The sequence below is a fragment of the Conger conger genome, chromosome 7 (assembly GCF_963514075.1).
Source record: "Conger conger chromosome 7, fConCon1.1, whole genome shotgun sequence".
In the NCBI taxonomy this organism is placed as follows: Eukaryota; Metazoa; Chordata; class Actinopteri; order Anguilliformes; family Congridae; genus Conger; species Conger conger.
Window position 1 is genome coordinate 26,185,621 of NC_083766.1, and position 12,729 is coordinate 26,198,349.

The following is a 12,729-nucleotide window of genomic DNA, read 5'->3' on the forward strand; positions in this document are numbered from 1 at the left end:
CCTTCCAAGTGCTAGGCAAGCACTCTAGGCTATCTGCCCCGATAAGCTGGTCTACAGCCAGTATTTTCATATGAAATTTGTCGATGTACATTGATAATCGTTGGGAAAATGATTGAAAGAGTCATTTATGCCAAGCCTAGTTTGAGCCCTGTGTGAGTTTTGGGAATCGGCTAGCTTCTGTGGCTGGCAGGCCGGGGCTTGCAGATCTCCAGCCTCGGGAGGGTTGTGAAGACGACGTGTGAATGCTCTTGGCACTGTCATGGCGCTCAGTTGTGTGAACACGAGGAGCCATGGATTTCCAGAAGAGTTTAACATGCCCGCCTCCCCTGTTCTATTTCTGAAAGCGGCTTTAATGGCGATGATGCTTTTTCGCAGTTGGCAGGAGAGAGTTTGGTTTCCTAATTTAAACTGCAGCTGACCGTCTGCTCATGATTCCATTCGAGTGCCTGCGTTCAGCCGGTCTGTTTGTGTAGGTTTTTGGTCCTTGCGTTACGCCCGCCGGGTTTCTGATCAGCCCACCAAACGGCATTTGGCCGCGGCTCGGTTCTGCGTGCGGGATCGGAGCAGACGGCCGCGCGCTACATCCTTCCGCGACCAGCTGGCCTAGCGCGCCTGCCAGCCAATCACCTCGCTGTATTGTCAGCTAGATTTATACCAAGCAATTCAGCTACACAGGTGCACTTCACTGTACTCTATACCAACCTTTTGAGCAGGGGTGTCCAATCTTAAATGGTTGGGTGGGTGTAGGTTTTTTGCTTTAGCCCAGCATTAAGACGCTGGACTCAACCTGACCTTGGCCGTGTCAAAATCCACGCACTTGCCTACTAGTATTAAGTGTACAACTTGCATACTCCGCAGTAGGCAAGTGCTCTAATTCAGACACGGCCAGGGTTAATCAGTTGACTCAGATGTCGTGGTGCTGAGCTGACACAAAGACCTGCACCCACATCGCCCCTTTTTGCATAAAATTAGGGACCCCTGCTTTAGCGGTAATGTGCAAGTCAGAATGCAGTGTGAACATTTTGAGAAGGTATTTTTTTTATATCCCTTCTGTTGTAATTTTATACATTATTCTTTTATCTGTGCTCTATTATATGCAAAAACATTTTTTTATTATTCTTTTTTTACCTGATCGAGGCACTCTTGGAAGGTTTTTTTTTTTTAGTTAAATAACTGTATTAATGTAAGGATGCTCTCTGATTGGTCGCTGTCCCCCCCCAGCTCCATGATAAGTTCGAGCAGCTGAAGCGCATGCACCAGGAGGAGAAGCGAAAGGTGGAGGAGAAGAGGCGGGACCTGGAGGAGGAGATGAACGCCTTCAACAGGAGGAAGGTGGCGGCCGAGACGCTGCAGGCCCAATCGCTACAGTCCCAGTCCTACAAGAAGGACAAGGACAAGAAGAAGTAAGCTCTCCTCTCCTCCTTTTCTCTCTGTTTACCGCTGCTTTCACGCGCTTCTTTCCCTCTTTCTGCTGAGAAGGAGGGACGGGGTGGGGCGCTCTGTCTCGGCACCAGCAGTGTTGGCAAGGTGACGCGGGGACACGCTGAAAGTGGCAGTTTGCTGTTGGGGGCTGTTGCTTTTCGCATCAACAGAGAGGGGAGGGGGGTGGATTATTATCTTAATGGAACTAATTTAGGGAGAGGTGAGGATTAATTATGTAGAGGCAGAAACACAGCATGGAAATTCCTTTTACACAGTAACAGAGGGAGAGGGAGAAGTGGTATTCTTCAAGGTACTAGATTGAGCTCTGTCCCGAGACAAGCGGCGACAGGCGCCATCTGGTGGATGCTATGCGCTACACTTCCTGCATTCTACCGGCTTCTAGACCTCAGTTCATCCATTTTGTGGTTTATACTGGCGATGCGTTCTGCATTTTAATATCTTTTCGAACATTTTTTCGTTTGATATTGAAGATGAAATAAGAATGTTATAAAAAGAACACCCACAACTGTCATTAGATAAGTGTGTAAATTTGTTCATGTACAATTCACTGGTGGTAAACATGGGTTTCCACGGTGATAATGAACTTTTTTACACTGCTCAGGTCTGCAGGTGAGGAAAGAATGGCAGGTGTAGGTCTCAACTTAAAAAGTTGTTTTAATTATGACGGGTCTTCCATTATCAGGGCCACATCTAGCCCCGGCAAAATATAGCAAAACGCTTTTATTTCAACATAAACGGTGGGGTATTGAACATCGTGCTGCAAACAGTGGCTGACGTGGTACGGTTTGCTCATATGGCGTCGGAGAAGGCATTCTCCCGGCTTTAAAGCGTAGGCCGACGTCATTATTTATTCAGTCTACACCCCTGACACACCCACCAAACGGGAGCAAACATACTTCAAAGCCTGTAGCAAACTGTTGCACGTTGTTGGGAGGAAGCATTGTTCAACACAGAAACCGTACCAAAACGTTGCAAAATATTTTTTTCAAGGTTTTTCTTTTAACCACCAGGCGGTCTTAAATTTGAGACGAAATGTAGCCTCCAGCGCCCTCTACTGTAAGATCAATAAAACTGCAACTTGCACATAGTGTATGTGGGCCACAAATGGATGCACTGAGGTGGTAGCCTACTCTTTTTCGCTCATTAAGTTGCAGCATGAATCATAGTTTATGTAATATTCTGATCAAAATATCTACATTTGTTTTGTGTTTTTTAGTATACAGTGTAATGTTGCATTCTTAATCACAGTTTATTACAATCATTGATTTGTATCATTTGACTTCATGAATTTTAATTTGTTTATTTTGTTATGTTCTGTCATTTCTTTTTTCAGTTAATTTTTGGGCACTACAAACCAGGCCGACCACGGATTTGTCTTCCATCACCATAGCAACGTCAACATTTGCTTTTTTATTTTTATTTTTTTTATTATATAAATCATTCCTTCATGACACTGTGTAAGTTGACCAAAGACCTTAAGAGGGAGAGAGTGACTGAGAGCAAGTGAGAGAGAGTGAGAGAGCAAGTGGGAGAGTATGTGTGAGTGAGTGAGAGAGAGATCGCAGGAGCGTGAGCGATAGAGAGAATGTGATATAGGTATCCAATGGCTGATTGAGGAAGTTAATAGCCACACCCTTTTCTAGGTTTTTTTCACGCTGTCAATAACGTGGAACTATTTTTATCCATTGTTTGAAACATTTGGATACTTTGTCAATGGCTCATAAAGACTGATAAAGGAAAGAAGAAACGGAACAACGTCACGGACTCTTAATCGTTCTCCATTATTTGGTTAATGGTACTAACATTGGTGTCAGCCTGTCCCTGGTGAGATAACCCAGGTGGTTACAGTAACATTAAGGGGTTGTGTTAAGAGAACACATCGCCGGCCTTTTGTCAGCGTCAAATAATGTCTGAAATCTGAGCCAGACGAGGCATGAATCACCTTACACATAGCATTAACATCGATTGAATAATTAGCCTACCTGTATGTATGTTTATAAGTACATATATATAGTTGCCAGTGAAAAGACCGTAATTTCAGTCTTAAGTCTACAAAATATGAATTTCTCTGGTGCTGTTTTTATATTAATCCAGATGTGTATGTGTATTTTTTACGAGCTTGCCTTTAGAATTTCTACAGATATACATTGTTCTACATTCCTAGTAATCGTTCACTAAGCAATATCACACAATGTTGTATGTAAGAGTCTTTGTATATACTTCAGATAATGAAACGGAGAGGTGTCGAAAGTCCGCACAGTTTGTGTGACGCTCAGACACTAAATTAAACACTTTCCATGCGTTTGTGGGGTTTTTTATGTTAACTGTGAAAGAGGAGATGGGCTTAATATGGTTGCAGTGGAAATAAAGTCAGAACCTCACTGTGCCCCCACTGCATCCCCACTCTTCTATAAAAACATCTTTGTCTTATCCATCTTCTCCCTTCACTGAGACAATAAATTCTCCTCCTCCCTCAGGCTAATTTGCCCTTTACTTCTCAGTGTGTTTCTGTTTATTGAGGACTATCTTTAGACCGAGAGATTCTGTCTGTCAAGGAAAGAGTATAATCCAAACTGTTGAGGAAATTATCCACTCTGAGTTTGGAAGGAACACTGTGATCAGGCACACTTTATGCAGCATAGAGAGAATTCACAGTCAGTACATCTATGTAGGCCTTTCTCTGAAACAAAGCAGCAAGCCATTTGATATACGTGTATTCTCTGCGTTTTGTAAACTATACTTCTGGCGTGTTCTACATTGTTCCAGTCATGTACATATTCTTCTTGTTCCTGCTGAGTCAAAACATCTTTATCATACTACTGGGAAAAACAACGTAATCTTACTGCTGATAAACACATAGACACACGCAAACACTTAAAAATGATCCCTTTACTGTACACAGTCTTCAACATATCTTTAGGATGACGTGGTTTTGGAACTTAGAAAAACAAAAATGTTCAGTTCAGTTGATGGCGTGTGACATAAAATTAAATTTTCACCATTTTAATCAGTAGCACTTGGGGGGACTTTTGGGGGGAGTGTTGCACAATGTTTTAAAACATGTTTGAGAGTTTAGGCGGGGAAAGAGGTAGGTTTGAGATTCACTGGCTGTATCATTGTAAGCAGAAACAGTGCTCTCATTGTGCAAAGCCTGTATCATCTGTTTATACAGTAGATGGCAGCTGTGGCGCACTATGCATGTTATGCAGATCGATAAAGCGCTTTTGCTGCACTTGCACAATAGAGCTCTTCTCTGCAGGAGTTTCCTGGTTGTGGAGAGGTTCGTCCCGGGCGGGGAGCGGAGGGCACGACGTACTGGCTTAGGCGGAACGGGATTGGTCCCGGTAAATTCCCAGAGAACATAAGCGAAGACGGAAAGAAAGCACTCCCTGAAAAAAAGAAAAGCGTGGAAAAAGCACCGCGAGTGAGTCTCGGTACGCTAATAAATCTGCGGCCTTCAGGGCGTGCTGATCTCCGGGGTAAGGCCGGGCAGACAGTGTGTAATGTTGTGCAGAACACGCAGCACAAACGGCACGTAATGGCTCACTTATCACCCCACCGAGGCCAGATCTGTTCCCCCCCGTGCTCCAGTGCTCTGTGACCTTAAATACCCTCCTGTTTCTGAAGAAAACTCATCTACATTTCCCCTCCAGAATGAACCCTCACATACACTACTGCACGGGGCTGGGAAAGTAAACGAGTGCAATGTTAAATCTCTGAAACTGATACACATTTACTCACCTCATAGATTATGTATTATTAACTGTAATTCCTTATTGGTGATACGTTTTAATATTCACCACTATAGTATATAAAAAAAACTTGGAATTCTGGATTTGATCTATATCTTCATCAACTATATTGTGAATGCAGTAAGCTGTATTTGAGACAGTGATGAAGTAGTAGTTAAATGCCAGTAAGTTAGCAGTAAATCAATAGGTGGAAATTCTGTCCTATTCAAAAGGTTATTGAGGTGAAATTAAAGAGCGTAAAAAAAAAGAACCATTGTACATTCTTTTGGTCTTTTCTGGCATGGATTTCAGACCCATTTCTTTTTGTTGAATTGGCTATTTTACGTGCAACACTTGAGCAAGAACCTAATCTTAAACTTTCTCTACTTTTGAATATTTTCCTCAGCTGTGCAGGAAACTGGAAATCCAGCTCCACAAGTTACATATGAAAGCCTCTAAGCGATGAAGGCCAACCTTTGTACTGTCGTTATTGGATTAGAGTGGGACTGTTACATAATCCCATTTTGGTCAGAGGACCTGATTTCCCAAAGAGAACCCCTGCACAAAATCAGTATTGTTACAAGTGAACCCACCCTCAGCGCAAACAAATCTCTCATTTTTTTCATATAATCCTTTATTTGACCAGGGAAGGTCCATCGAGACCTTCTCTTTTTCTTGGGAACTGTTGCAAGTGAGGGCAGTGTGAGGGAGAACAGCACTGAAGCCCCTGGATCAGTCTTTTTTTTGGGGGGGTTAAGGGCCTTGCTCAAGGGTCCAAGGGCAGAGATTTTTTCTCTCATCAGCATCTCTATATGCCCAACATCCCTATGTCCTACTGCTAGCCTGCCCTGCTGCTAGCCTGCCCCGCCGCGCTGCTAACCTCCCATGTTGTTGTGCTGGCCAGGACTGACAGCAACAGAAGGGAGGCATGCAGAACACTAAAATTTCAGCTTGGCATATATTGACTTAAACAGGTTATGCCCTAACAAATGGTATGTATGCCAATGACATGCATTCCACCAGTTTTACTCAATTTCGTTAAGTTTTCAGAAATATGTTTCCAGAGCATGCTTTTTAATCATAAGGGAGACGGGCATAAATACCTTAAATGTAGTTACAGTACCTTTATCACACCCTATACAGTAGGATGTACTGACGACAGCATGCTGAAAGTGAACAGTGCAACCACGTCACGCTGCAGACAAAACCTTTGAAAAGATTATGACATTATCATTTTGAACAGGAACAGCTGATAACCCTGAACGGTACTTCTTTCAGATTCCTTGCGTGGGTGTGTTCCGTGTTATCATGCAACTATTCTTTGTTTGGGCACATACATACTGTATTGCATTTGCAAAAAACTACTTGTCTCCACATTTAGATTTTCTTTTCTTCTGCATTCACCATACAATGCTGACCTAAATTCTATCTAGAGTACAGGAATTCAAGTGCAAGATGTTAGCACAAAAATGTATTCAAATATAAATTTGCATGTGAAAGTAACTCACTGTACTCTGAGAATATTATTTCCCAAATGGTAACTTGTTTACTTGGTCTTGGATGTATGCAGACGTGGAAAGTCAAGGGGTCAGAAAGTAGTCCTGCCATATGTTTCTTCCATCCATGAATTCGGCCAGCAGATTTCAATTAATTAGTTTGACCTCCTGGCTGAAGAACTGTGCTAATTAGCAAATCTGGCATTTACTTCCTGAAACTGGATTTTCCTCCACTGGATGCCTGGACGAGTAAACACAGGCCCAATTTGAGTACAATTTGAGAAATATTCACATATTCATATCCAACATATTATGAATGTTTTAGGACACAGGTGTCAAACCCAAAAAACCCCCCAAAAAAAAAAAAAAAAAAAAAATTGCACTTATGATGACGACTATATGTTTAGAACAGCAGTCCAGGTGTATTTTCCTAGTTCTGGTTGTGATGCTTTGACTTGTGGTAGAACCTATGCACTTGTAAGTCCCTTTGGATTAAAAGCGTCTGCCAAATGACTAAAATGTAAAATGTAAATGTAAACTCCAGTCCTGGAGGGCCGCAGTGTCTGCTGGTTTTCGGGTTGTTCTCAGAACCTGTGGTGCATTTAAGTCATTGATTGGCTAAAGAATCGACACTCCTTGTTCTGGAGGCCTTAATTGACAGCTGATTGAAAGGAAACCTCAAAAACCAGCAGATACTGCGGCCCCTTAGGGATTCAGTTTGACACCCCTGTTTTAGGATCTAAGCATTGCAGGTGCTGCAACCTTATGTGGTTATGTGGTTTTTCTTTACCAAATTGGTTTGTTTGGATGGCTGAACTTTTGCCATGATGGTGGCCTGCTCAAAACATGTGGTGGTGCTACACAAAGATTTATAGGAAAATAAATGTTCAGAAAGCGGTCATTGATCAACATTGATGTAGTAGGCATTATTGTGTGGCTAAATGAGGTCAGAGGTTAGTCATTTTAGCTTATGTGATAAACCCTGGAGTGTCAAACGTCTGGTGCTGTGCTATCTAAGCACATGGCATACAAAGTGTTTATATAAAAAATATATTTCTACTGTGTGCAAATACATGTTCCTTCTTTGGATTTCCCTTTGGACAATGATTTAGCTGTTCAAAGATGGGTTTTTTGTCTATTGGTCCTTTCTTTAGCTATAATGCAAAGTGCTTCTCCTAACGTTACACTCATTACTAATAGGCATCAGTGCCTTGATCTCATTTTTGTGTTCCTGAGCAACTGATGTTCTCCACTTCTGCACATCGTTCAGGATAGGAGCATCTGCTAAGTGACTGTGATATAATTTCTTGAAAGGCTTTTGTTAGTTTTAAAATTATGAATTTTAAATCTATTGGATACATTATTTTTTGTAACCTTGGCAAAAATGTAATTTAGCAATGAATTTGAAACAAGTAGGACACATTCTCTTGAAAGCGTGCATCTGGCTACTTATGTTTTTCACGATATGTAAATGGTTGGCATTTATATAGCGCCTTTTATCCAAAGCGCTGTACAATTGACGGTTCTTCTTCGCCCGTTCTCATGGCGATTGGCCATGCAAGGCACAAACCTGCTCATCGGGAGCATTTAGGGGTTAGGGGTCTTACTCATGGACCCTTCAACCTCAGGGACCATTCAGTCAATCTTGATTGTTGTCATTTGTGATAATCAAATATAAAATCATCACACCCGACTCCCAGGTAAATGCAGGGTGGAGAAACCAGCAGTTCTCAGCTTTCAAGGACTGGGAGTTACTGATGTTTTGACAATGTCCATTATACTTTATAAGCAAAACTAAGAACAGTCCACAATTTCCGTGCTTTTCATTTTTATTTTGAGAAGTATATACAAATGCTGGTGGAGAAGTTGTGTAACTGCAGTACGTCTGCTTTGTGCTTGGGTGACCTTCAGACCGAAGGACTGGAACATGACCAATCAGAGGTAAGTACTGCAAGCATCCCATTAATAAAAAAAAAAAAAAATACTCTCAGCTTCATTCCTCCCGGGGTCTTAGAGAATTTAAAAGAAAAGCGTATAAAATGGGTGCTTTTAGCTGCCTTTAAAATAGCTTTTGGAAAGAGCTTCTATGATGCTCCTTCCTTCCTGGAGAGTTTACATTCAAAACAAGTTTTGGACAAGAAAACAGGACTAAGGTGTATATACATATGATACAGGAAAAGCGATATTCCATTTCAGTATGACGTTTTCACGCAAGGAATACTTCAGTTAGTAGTATAGTTCATGTAGTATAATAAAAAATAATATACAAAAAATATATACAATATAATTTCAACTTCGCCTTCCCTCCTCAAGGTGCACAAAATAACTCAGTAACTTAAAATGATTTAAATGACTTGAATATAGCTTTCTTTACAAGAAACCGCACAAGCTACATTTACATGAAAACAACAAAAAGTAACAAAAATATATATTTACTTAACATGTGACAAAAAATGCAGCAGTTTTTCATTTCTCATTAAAGCAACTCTTTAAAAAAAGGTTAACAACGACAAAAAAAAAAAATGGAATCAAATTCGTGGCCAAGCTTTTCTTTGTTACTTAAAAACACTACAGGTTGCAGCTGTAGAAAATAATCTTGAAGTTGAAGACAATGCACTGATTTTCATAAGCTCCTTAAAGGGCATCAAAGTATGGCAGCATTTCATCTACCCACTACTGCTTATCAAATGCTCCGTTCAACAAATTTAAGCCCCCTCCCCCCACCACTCCAAGGTGACCTTAGCTAACAGGAGGTTGGAGAGGTGGGCAGGGTGGCCTTAGCGAACAGAAGGTTGGAGAGGTGGGCAGGGTGAGATACCCCCCTGGTAGGCCTCTCCAAGCCCTCCGGTGCCATCACCCCCGACCTCGACCGCCATCCCCTCGTTGTACAGGCGCCCAAAACCGTCATAGTACTCGTCCGTCTCCGCCCCCCCTCCGTACGGCTTGACCCGGTAGCCCCACCTGGGCCTTCCCCCCCATGTCCTGCCCTTCCCCGACCCCCGGTCTGGGTTGCCAGCTCGAAGGTCTGGGATGCTGGCGGTATGGAGGATGTACACCTCGTTCCGCGGGAGGGAGAACTCCAGGCTGTCGAAGTACTCGCCCACCAGCTCTCTGCAGTGGATAAGCTCTGTGCTTGCGATCTGTAGCGGAGAATAAACAAACGCCATTGTTGGAAACTCGCCGTGTATAAAAACACTGCCCTCTTGTCTCCAGGCAAAGTTACTCATTGTAAGCCTTGAGTAAAATTCCTGACCAATCCCCTCGTTTTGTCCCCATTGTCTCTTGAATGCAATCAAGATATATGCCACTCATTAAAATGATAAGTCTGAATGGACATAATCAACTTTCAACAAAAACAAAAAAAAAAAAAAAAAATCTGCAAATATTGCAAGCTGCTTTATCCTTGCGTCTATCCCAAAATAGATCACATTTACATTTTTGCAAACATTTAAGAACCTACTGGTGTCCCTCCCCTAATTACAACCCCCCCAAGACCCACTGCAGTTTAAGAGGTGCTCGTACCTGTGCTTTCTTTAACAGGTCGGTGAAAACGGAAAACCAGTCGGGTGTCAGCCTCTCCAGCTCCAAGGTGATGATGGCCAAGGCCAGCGTGGAGCCTTTGAACTGCGACAGCTGGTGGCATGCCATACAGTGCTGCACCTGTCTGGTCCACAACGCCACCTGGAGGCAGGGCTTCTTCTGAGCGCAGCGCTGGGGCAGGTCAGGGTGTCCGGACATCACCAGGGCATGGAACTGTGGGGGAAAAAAAGAAATCAACGAAAATAAAACACAGACCAAAAAAGAAAAAAAACAACAACACGGTGAGCGTTCCTGTCCACCAATCCTAACAGTTAACACGTCCCTTTGCCTGCCGTCTTCTCCTGAACACCCACACCTGTGTTATCCCTCACTTTTCTGCCCCCTCCCCCCCCCCCCTTTTCTTGGCTGGGGTGCAAATCCCTCTGTTCGCTATGTGCTGTGCTAGTCTGTCTCCCTGTCCAGGCAGATACGGTTTAACTAACTGACTGGATGGCCTATCTTTCCGATTCCTGGTTTGGCTATTGTCCCTGTTTGCATCTACCAGATTTGTTCCTCTAGTTGAAATGTTGTTTCTCTTGTTCAAATCAAAAAAAAAAAAAAAAAAACTGGTTTACTCTGGCTTTTGTAAGCTTTCAAGTCTAGCAAATCCTAAAAAAAGGATACAAGCTTAGTTTTATGGATTGTTGTGTAACATATCAATGCAAGTGGAACCAAAATGGCTGACATTCATAATTACCACACAATTCAAAAGAAAGAAAAAATACATTCAAATGATTAGAAATTGTGTGGAGAAAAAAGGTTTAGATGTGGTGTCCACCATTCATGCCATTGAAAAGACCACTCCACCATCACCAGTTGATCAATATTATTAAAAAGCAAACAACATTCATGAGGAATATGGAAGTGGGACAGTTAAAGATCGAAAGCCTTGAATGAAATATGTTGGAATCATAGTGTGTAAAGTCGAAACCGCAGCCACATGGTGTTCTGCGTATTCAGGGTGTTACTGAACTGTTATACACAGTACCATGTGCCATAAAACAAAAAAAGGTTGACAGGTGTATTGTACAAGAATCTGGTTTTCTATATGTTACTTGTTTCCTGTTAATCCGCTGAGATGTTGGACAAAGAATAGAACAAAGTTTAGTCTGTTTACAAGGTAAATCGATGAAATGTATTTCCCCTTTTTTAACTGTATGCGTGTATGATGTTGGTGTATTGTTTGTAAATTATGAATTGTGGTAGAATGAGTCATACAATAATGAACACAAGATAAAAGGACAGTTATGTGATGTGGAAATTTTGAAGTACAGACACAAGCAAGCAATCACATTTACTTTCAAAGGATGCACAGAAAGCCATTTCTTAAGCTGGGCAAGCAGTGTATGTTCCTCTTTATATGAAAAAAGTATGAAGATTCAGCTTAAATTTATGTATTCAATTCTTAAAGCTTTATTTTCTTATTTATACATATTATGTATATGACTAGAGAAGGATTATATTATTTCTGGATGTTTTTTCCCTGCACACTGTAGAGGCCTGTGCTTTCTTATTGCTGAAGTGAAGCAGTAACAAACTGCCTGGGCCTGAAGTTTCAGCTTAATTCCCCAATATTCAGCGTGACATTTTGCGAATGCTGGCTGGCGCAGCACAAATGCCAAAACGGACCCAGAGCACGCTATAATCGCCTTCTGCTGTCACGGCATTCCTGTCCAGAGTGCCAAGTTAAAAAGACTAAAAACAAAATGGAGGCACAATTTCTCTGACCAATACTCCATTAGTGAGGCGTTTTCATGAGGCGCTGTGTTTGTGACCAATACAAGTATGGGTTCCCTTGTGTGCTTTTTGTATGTATATACTTTAGATTGAAGTGGGGGGGGGGGGGCACTTACGATGTGAATGAAGTCGATTGCTGTTGCAGTGCAAAGGTCCCAGTGCAGCTTATCGAGAATGATCCTCTCCATTCGAAGAATCTCTGCTGTTGAAAAGTTGCATCCGCTCTGAGCCGCAAGGTCTTTCACCGACGCAATCACCTATTACACCAGACATGAACGAGGAAAAAAAAACAAAACAATAAACGCTGATTCTATGAAAATAAACTACTTGTGCTGTATGAATTGTTATCGCCACTCCAAGCACCTTATATTCACTGACAGACAATTTTGGGCCGGGTTTCACAGACAGATTAGGCTTTGTCCTGGACTAAAATGGAGAATCTGCATTCAAATTGTAATTTAGTCTCAGACTAAACTTAATCTGTGTCTGTGACACTGGCCCATAATGGTCAAACTTGAGTGAGAAATGTTTACTATTCTGTAAAACACTGGACATCAGAAATGACTGCATGTGAATCTAGTTGAAACAGTGATGGACAGAGAATAAATCCCCACAAACCTCATCTTCTTCATTGATTTTAGCAGCAAGTATCAGGGAAGTAATGCCAATGCATTGTAGATATTTGGGCTGTGCCTGCAAAGTATAAATAAAAATTCACAATATGTCAAGTTAAGAGATTATAG

The 12,729-nt window shown here is 41.9% G+C and overlaps 1 protein-coding gene across 2 annotated transcripts in view; it reads left to right on the forward strand.

Annotated features, from left to right (window-relative positions):
• The window catches only part of septin8a (septin 8a), a 32,938-nt gene extending 20,629 nt beyond the window's left edge, over positions 1 to 12,309 (forward strand). The window contains exons 9-10 of one of the 2 annotated variants that reach the window (XM_061247754.1): positions 1,222 to 1,403; positions 10,211 to 12,309. In XM_061247754.1, coding sequence (XP_061103738.1) covers positions 1,222 to 1,403; positions 10,211 to 10,373 — 345 coding nt within the window. In that variant the 3' untranslated portion in view covers positions 10,374 to 12,309. Of the gene's footprint in view, positions 1 to 1,221; positions 1,404 to 2,776; positions 3,937 to 10,210 lie in introns of those variants that run through there. The other variant, XM_061247755.1, reaches the window with a different exon arrangement.
• The last annotated feature ends 420 nt before the right edge of the window (positions 12,310 to 12,729 follow it).